Here is a 7991-nt window from a genome sequence, read left to right as displayed (position 1 = left end):
GGGGGGGCTCAGAGCCCCCTGGCTAGAACCCCTGGTCCGGCAGGTTCCACATCCTGGCCCCTGGAGACCCTGACCCCGGGAAGACCTGCGCCCCAGAGACCCCGGCCTGCTGCCTGTGGAGCCCACTCTGGCTCACATGGAGGCTCTGCCCTTAACGAGTGGAAAAAGAATGTGTGTGCCTGCACAGTGTCCCTTTCTGGAAACCTCCACAAAGTGGTCTTGATTTCGGCTTCTTTCTCTTGCAGCTCGTACCATGGGTACAAAACCATGAAGGATTTTGTCAGGAGAAGGTGCTGGGCCAGGTAAAGACAGGAGTGACATGGTAACTGGGGCTGTGGGCCTGGTCCTCCTGCAGGGCCCTCTTGAGCCAGTCCCCATGGAAGAAAAGCGAGGGAGCAGAGGGGGGGAGAGAATCAAAGTAAATGTCAGCCCAGGAAATGCCCTTGGGCTCCCAGCGCTCTCTGGTTTCTGAAGTTTGTTTTCAAGAACAAATAAGAGAAATGTCACTGGCTCTGCTCTAAGCAGGACAGGCAGGTCGGGATGGGAGGCCTTGCTGGGGGCAGGGCAGGGCAGGGTGGGGCTGCCTCTCCGGGCCCCTCATTCCTGCCCATTGGCAAGGGGTGCCCACTTGGGCGCTGGGGGTGGTCCTGGCCCTCCCCCCAGGCCCTCGGAGGCCGTGTGGGCTGAAGGGCGGCCCACTGCTACCGTCTGCAGCCTCCTGCCTGTGCGTCTAGAACAGGTGGCCTGCCATAGCATCAGACCCCTGGGTTCTGCTCTCTTCCACTGTGCAGAAAATGTAAGCTGGTGACCAGTGGGCCCTGGCTGGAGGTGGCCCCTATTGCCCTTGGGGACGTGTCCATCATCCCAGAGAGCCCAGGTGCCGACAGAAGTGGGCACAGCATCGCCCTCTGGGCCGTCAGCGACAAGGGGGACGTGCTGTGCCGCCTGGGCGTGTCGGAGCTCAACCCCGCGGTGAGCACCCTGCCTCTGGGGCTCTGGACCTGCCCACCTGTCAGCCCTTGGCCCTCTTGGGGTTCTGGAAGATTCTTCCCAGAAGAGAACTCTGGACTGAGGTCCAGCTAGGCTCAGGCCTTGGCCTGCCCCGGACAGTCCCTGGGACTGGTGGACACTATATGTGGCCTGAAGGGGTCACTAGGTTCTGTGGGCAGTTGGAACCGAGGGTGAGGTTGACGTGCGGAGCTGCCAGCTACTGGGACCTGGGGCAGGGGGAGGGGCAGAGGCTGGGCCCCGGCAGCTCTCAGTGACTCTCCAGGCTCCCATCCCCAGGGCTCCTCCTGGCTGCACGTGGGCACCGACCAGCCCTTCACTTCCGTCTCCATCGGGGCCTGCCACCAGGTGTGGGCCGTGGCCAGGGACGGCTCCGCCTTCTACCGGGGCTCCGTGTCACCCACGCAACCGGCTGGTGAGTGCCGCCCCTCCAGAAGGATCCCTGCCAGTTGTGAGTGGGGACAAGGAGGGGCTGGGGCTGGTCGGAGCGAGACTGCATGTGCTTCTGCTTCCGGGGGGGAAGGAAGACAGGTGTCCTCGTGTTCAGGTCAGCTGGACCAGCGTGGAGTGAGTGCTGCCTGTGGGCCAGGCACTCGGGCCGAACCAGGACTCCCCAGAGGCCGTGTCCCCTCCTGCTGGGACTGGCTGGGGGTGATCATCCTGGTGACGGGGCCGGGGCGGTCCCTCGCAGCTGCCCTTCACCAGCCTCGGCCTCTAGCCTGGGGCATGGCTGGTTGTGGGCACTTCGCACATCCTGCCTGTCAGAATGCCCTCCTGGGGTGGCCCTACATGGCCTACTGACGGCTCTGGCGATTCTCCGGGCGTGCAGGCCATGCTGGCTTGTTCTTGGCTGGATGTTAGATGTCCAGACAGCGTGTGGCCCAGGGGTGCTCAGATGCATGGTGGCTTGCACATTGCTGCCCTCCACACAGGGGAGGGGACATATGCAGTGGTTGTACATGGCGGCCCCAGGACGGGCTGGCCACCGCGTGCGGGCTGAGCACCTTGTGTCCCTGTTCCGAGATCACCCCATTGGACCCCACCGTCTGGAACCCGCCACAGGCTCTGAGGGCCAGGGGCGAGGTGGGGTGTTGGGGGTTTTGTTCTGCTTGGCCTTCAGCTCACACCGGGCCCTGTCATGTGTGCGTGGCCTGCAAGCTGCAGGGGAGGCCACGTGGTCCACGAGCACATGGGGTGGCAGGTTCGGCGTCACCCGGCTGCACCCTAAGTCCGGCTTGCACTGCAGGTGACTGCTGGTACCACATCCCGTCTCCTCCCAAGCAGAGGCTGAAGCAGGTGTCGGTGGGGCAGACGTCAGTATACGCCTTGGACGAAAATGGCAAGTTGTCTCTGATGGGCACCAGGGGAGACTAGGGCTTCCCTGAGCCCCCAGTGGGACGAGACCCTCACCAGCCCCAGGTCCCTGACACAAGAGCACCATAAGCCGCCGTGAGAGGCCATCAGCCTGACGTCAGCCTCCGAACGAGCCCCTCTCCCCAGCTGCGCAGAGCACGGGGGCTCCAGCTCTGCCCGGGCCTCCGTGGGGGGTATAGCGCCCCGGCTGCGTGATGCTGTGTGATCCTGGGGCTGGCAGAGGTCACCCGGCTGGGCCACCGCGGGCAGGGCCCTCGCCAGTTCCCTTTTCTGCTTTGCGGCTGTCGTCACAACGAGCAAGGCGAGGAAAAGGGCAGAGTCGGGACTGGAACCAGCGCTTTGAGTCCAGGCCCTGTTCTCTGTATTTGTTTAAAGAATTCCTTGTCCTCCGTTTCTCATGCGTAGAGAGAGCCTGGCAATGCCAGCCCAGCACAGCGGGACGATTATGAGGTTCAGGTGGAGTCCAGTGTGGCGAGGGTAGAGCTGGCTCCGGCCCCAGCTTCTCTTCCTGGGTCGGCAGGAGCCCCAGGAAGTGTGGGGACAGCCTCCTCTGTCTCTGTGGCCAGACCCCGAAGTGGGTCCCAACACTCTGGGCCCTTCTCTCTCCAGGGAACCTGTGGTATCGCCAGGGGGTGACGCCCAGCTACCCGCAGGGCTCCAGCTGGGAGCATGTGTCCAACAACGTGTGCCGAGTGTCCGTGGGGCCCCTGGACCAGGTCTGGGTGCCCGGGGCGGGGGGGACCGGGGGGCCGAAGGCAGACCCTTGCTCTGGGGGTTTGGGGTGCTCCGGGTTCCCCCCAGTCCCAGAGCTGGGGGCTGGGCCCTCACCAGGTCTGTGTTCCAGGTCTGGATTATCGCCAACAAGGTCCCAGGGAGCCATGGCCTGAGCCGGGGAACCGTGTGCCATCGCACAGGCGTGCAGCCTCGAGAACCCAAGGGGCAGGGCTGGGACTACGGCATTGGGGTGAGCGAGGCCTATGCGGGGCGGCTTACCTGGCCCGGGGCGGTGTGGTCACACCGCATGCTCTGGGACCTGGTGTCAGGGTGGGTGGGAGGCCCCAGACAGAGCTCCTCCAGGGTCCTTGATCTCCCACAGTCTGGAAGCATAGTCTCTCCCCTTGACCTGCGGCAGCCATGGGTGACGAGGCTCTCTCCTTCCAGGGGGGCTGGGATCACATCACCGTCCGGGCCAATGCCACCAGAGCCCTCAAGAGCAGGTCCCAGGAGACAGCCAGTGACTGGAGTGGGGAGCCGCGCCTCCCCAGCACGCCCTCGAGGGTGGCCGGAGCCCCGCATGAGGCCCACGGCCCTGTTTGCTGCTGACGCTGCCCTCCTCACCTGAAGCAGGTTTCATGCAGGTGTGAAGGATCAGGGTTGATAGTGAGCCTTCCCGTCTGAGCCATTCTTAAATGTGGAGCCCGGAGGGAACCTGGCCTGAGGTCACGGCCACCTCAGAGGCACTGGCTGAACCAGCCCAGAAATGTGAAGCTTTGTGGATGCTCCCACACGTGTCCCGTCTGCCAGGAGGGCCACGGAGCGGGCTGGGGGCCCCTTCACCCCGGCCTTTCCCACCTGTCCCTCCTCACTCTGCCTCCCGCCTTTCCAGAATGGAAACCTGGAGCCTGGAGCCTTCCAGGAATGCTGCCCCAGGGAAGCCAAGCCCACAACCCCCTGCACTCCCCCCGCCGGTGTCCCCAGACAGATGAGGCATAGCCTCCCCTCCCCCCCAAAGAAAATGGCTGTGGGGCTCAGGGCCACTTTGCCATGTTCTGGGATGCTTTTTCAGAGCCAGACGCGAGAATACGGTTTAATTTCAAAAGTTCAACAAGAGTTGGCAGCTTGGAAGGAAAGGTTGGGGAGGATTGCCTTTCTCCGGGGTGGGCACAAGCCCCCAGCGCGGCTGCAGGAAGCTGTCCGCGTGTAGAACTCCTGGCATCCGCCTCCAGCCAGCCTTCCCCTGTGGGATTGGGGGTTGCTCCCTCTGTGTCTGATCAGGCGGTAGGGGCCGTGGGGACATGGGGTGTGCCGGCCGTAGCCCCAAGTCCTACACGCCAGGGCAGGAGCCCTCCCCCCAGGCCAGCAGGAGAGCACCTCCCGTCCTGCAGTTTCTCTGCTGCTTTTTTTTTTTTTTAAGATTTTATTTTTAAGTCATCTCTACATCCAACGTGGGGCTCGAACCCACAACCCCGAGATCAAGAGTCGCAGGCTGTACCAGCCAAGCCAGCCAGGCGCCCCTTCTCTCCTGCTGCTGATGTGATTATGGCCCCAGTTGGTGAAGTGCAGATGTGCTTCCAGACGCTTTGCCTGGAGGCCATCAGAGCCCAAGTTGGCCTCTGCTCATTTGGGGACAAAACGAACTGACTCCAGCCTTCCCCAGAATTCCCATCAGGAGGGGTCAGCTGTGCCTTTGACCCCGTCTTGCAGGGTGGGGCGTGTCGGCAGAGGCGGACTTGAACGAGGGCGCTGGAGGGGCCTGATGGTCTCTGCATTTGCCGGGATTTGTGGAGGTGCGACTGGGACGTGTGGGTGCGGGTTGGGGACGCCGTCCTGGGTGTTCACACCTGTCGGGTTGTCTCTGGATGGACACTGTGGGTTATTTCTACAGCAGTGACCTGCCGTTACACGGTGACTCGCTGTCTGTAGCTGGGCGACTGCGTCCTTGCTGCTGAGCGCCCACGGTCCACCTGCTCAGCACCACCGAACCGTCTTGATTCCTTGGATGCTTTATTCAATAAAAACTCACACCAGAGTGTAAAGGACTTGCTATTTTTTTATTGCTACCTTGTGATGGAAACGCAGCTCCCCATGACCGTCCAGCCTGGGGCCAAAGTAGCAGTCGTGGTAGGATCTCTTATTTTTGTTCTGTGACACAGCATTGGTTTCATTAGTACTCTGAAGGGACCGTTAGGAGAAATCAAAGCAAATTTGGGTCACTTAAGAAACATTTTTACCACAATCACAGCAGGGGCACTGGCCATTCAGTTCCAAGGTAGGTTTTCTCACAGAAAAGTCAAAGTTCTGGTTTCTCGGCTCCAGTCCATAGGGATCTCGGCCTCCAGAGCTCACGCAGGTCTGGTCTGCAGGTGGTGCAAGGCCCGGGCGCAGGCCAGGTGGCAGGGCTCGGGGCCAGTGGGTTGCTGGCTTTGGACGTCCTTGCAGGGCAGAAGGGCCCAAGACAAGTGCCGAGGGAGCGGGCCCAAGACAAGCGCCGAGGGAGCAGGCCCAGCAGCAGGCCTCACTGGCCCATCACCAGACCTTTCCCCTCCCCAGCCCCGCGTATTTAACACCCCGAAGCTCAAAGCTCAGCTGGGACCTTTAAGGATGATTTGTGTCGTGGCCACAGAGTGTGCAGATGCCCTCTGGCCACGGGGGAAGAAGGACCAGACACCTGAGCCCAGGTTACCCTCTGGGAAGCAGAGGGGAGGCAGGTGCCAGTTTGGGACAGAAGGAGCTCTGCAAGGTGGTGACCCACAGACCCTTCCACCACCACGGGTCATCGGGCACGGCCTCCCAGACAAAGCCTCTGCTGGGCGCTCCCCCTCCTGGTGCTTTCCGCTCAGCTTGCGGTTCCTTCAGCAAGTTTGGGGGTGCACTGGGCTCTGCAGGCCTTATGTGTGTCCCAGCTAGCAGGGCACCCCCAGGGAGCATGGGCCCCAACAGTCCCTCGGCTCCCACCGGTGGAATGTCATGACCACCGACCTTCCCAAGTGGCCGCCTCCAAGGGGCAGGCCAGGAGCACGTGGGGTCCCCACCTGACCATGCCGAAGGATGGCCGGGGCCAGACCAGGCCTCCCAGGGCCACCTTCCGGAGGGACTGGCACGGGGCCTGCAGAGGGTCCAGCCAGTGTCCCACCCGGAAAGTGACGACCGATGTGGCTAATGGCTGTTCTGAGGCCGCTGCCTGCTGTCCTTGATCCTAACGCCAAGCCTGGCAATGGGGCTGGGGCCGGGACCACCGGGGTCGGGAGGGCGCGAGGTGGCCCTCCACTGTGGCAGCCCTGCCCCCATGCTGCTCGGGCCCCCACCCGGGAGGGGCTTGGCCCCCCCGCGCCTCGGGGACAGCTCTGGCCTCATACGCCAGGCCAACCCTACCCTCGCCACAGCCCCTGTCACTGGGGTTCCTGCCTGAGGCCGCCAAGGCTGCCCTGTCCCCTCCCCATACCAGCTGGGCACAGGATGAGGGAGGAGAGATGCCAGGGGGCACTGAGAGCAAAGTCGCCAAGCCTGTCCCCACAGAAGGAAGCTTGGCCTGAGGCGGCCGGGACTGCCAAACTGCCCAGGCCCGCCTCGAAGGAGCAGCACCAGGTGGGGAGGGGAGCTCCTGCCACCCCAGGCTCCTTCCCGCACAGCCCTGAGGGCCCGCAGCTCCAAGCGGGGCCCAAGAACACCCTCAAGCTGCCAGACCAACCGCCCTCCGCCACCGCACCGGCAGTGGCCAGTATGACGGCAAGCAGCAAACCTGGGTGGGATGCGGAGGGACGCTGCTCAGGGGGAGCTGCGGCTACCAGCCTCCCCCCAGGCCCGTCCCCAGCCCCGCAGCGCCAGCTGCGTGCCCCTCCACAGTCAGGAGCCCCCACCCAGCAGGAGGCAGGAAAAGGTCCGAGCCGCTCTTCCTGCCAAGGTCCCTTTAGAATTAATTTGAGGTAATCGGATTAGTATTTCTAGGGGCTTGGGGGTTTCTCACTGACACATGCTGAATTACACGCATCCATCATCTCAGCTTAGCCACACTCCATGGCCGCAGGCTTTGCTTGCTCTGTGCCTCAGTTTACCCTGAATGAGGAGGCCACAACGGAGGCTGGAGGAGGAGCCTTCCCGGCCCAGGGCCTCCACAGGAACTGGGGAAACTTACCAAAACTGACCTTTTCCTGGAATCCCCTTGCCTCAGGAGGGAGTTGGGAGTGAAGAGAATTTAGTTACCAAGGCCTGTCCACTGTGGCCTAGTCGATTAAAAAGCAGGTCCTGGGACCTCTGAGGTTTGGGCCTCATGCTGCCCAGAGCCACGGCCTGGACCAGGCCACTCACTGGTCTTGTCCCCTAGAGGCCACGGTGTGCTCCACGGAGCCAGCTGAGCGTTCGGGGAAAATGGAGCCGCTGGGGCCACGTCCACGTGGGCTGTCACCACCAATCCGGGGCTCTCGGCACGGAGGCAGCAGGGCCGGGAGGAGCGGGCCCGGCCGCTGACCCCCAGGCCGGGCGCTAGGAGCCCTCTCGGAAGCTGTGGATCTGCGTGGAGTACCTCTGCAGGTGGCCCTCGGGCTGGGGCTCAGTGGCCCCCAGCGCGCCCCCGGCCGCCTGCTGCTGCTGGTAGTGCTGGTAGAGCTTGGGGCCCGGCCCGTCCAGGCCTGGGAGGCGACCACTGGACATGGTCAGGATGGTGGAGGTCAGCGACTTGATGTAGTTCTTGGCCAGGGTGAGCGTCTCGATCTTGGACAGCTTCTTGTCGGCGCGCACGTGCGGGATGACCTCCCGCAGAGCCTGGAAGGCGTTGTTCAGCTTGTGCATGCGCTGCCGCTCCCGCTCGTTGCTCTCCAGGCGCCGCTGGACGCTGCTCTCCCGCCGGCCACCAGGCCCCGAGGGCCCCGGCCGCCGGCGCCCGCCCTCCGCCC

The 7991-nt window shown here is 63.4% G+C and overlaps 2 protein-coding genes across 2 annotated transcripts in view; one reads left to right on the top strand and one right to left on the bottom strand.

Annotated features, from left to right (window-relative positions):
• Positions 1 to 5134, top strand: part of TECPR1 (tectonin beta-propeller repeat containing 1) — a 24648-nt gene extending 19514 nt beyond the window's left edge. The window contains exons 19-25 of the mRNA XM_040634774.1: positions 246 to 302; positions 792 to 972; positions 1288 to 1423; positions 2255 to 2347; positions 2992 to 3098; positions 3227 to 3346; positions 3544 to 5134. Coding sequence (XP_040490708.1) covers positions 246 to 302; positions 792 to 972; positions 1288 to 1423; positions 2255 to 2347; positions 2992 to 3098; positions 3227 to 3346; positions 3544 to 3705 — 856 coding nt within the window. The 3' untranslated portion in view covers positions 3706 to 5134. The remainder of the gene's footprint in view (positions 1 to 245; positions 303 to 791; positions 973 to 1287; positions 1424 to 2254; positions 2348 to 2991; positions 3099 to 3226; positions 3347 to 3543) is intronic.
• A 2378-nt stretch (positions 5135 to 7512) lies between these two features.
• Positions 7513 to 7991, bottom strand: part of LOC121104064 (class A basic helix-loop-helix protein 15-like) — a 1993-nt gene continuing 1514 nt past the window's right edge. Inside the window, exon 2 of the mRNA XM_040636544.1 lies at positions 7513 to 7983. Coding sequence (XP_040492478.1) covers positions 7582 to 7983 — 402 coding nt within the window. The 3' untranslated portion in view covers positions 7513 to 7581. The remainder of the gene's footprint in view (positions 7984 to 7991) is intronic.

Source organism: Ursus maritimus, unplaced genomic scaffold, assembly GCF_017311325.1.
Source record: "Ursus maritimus isolate PB19 unplaced genomic scaffold, ASM1731132v1 scaffold_2, whole genome shotgun sequence".
NCBI classification, from domain to species: domain Eukaryota; kingdom Metazoa; phylum Chordata; class Mammalia; order Carnivora; family Ursidae; genus Ursus; species Ursus maritimus.
This window is presented reverse-complemented; position numbering and strand designations above follow the sequence as displayed.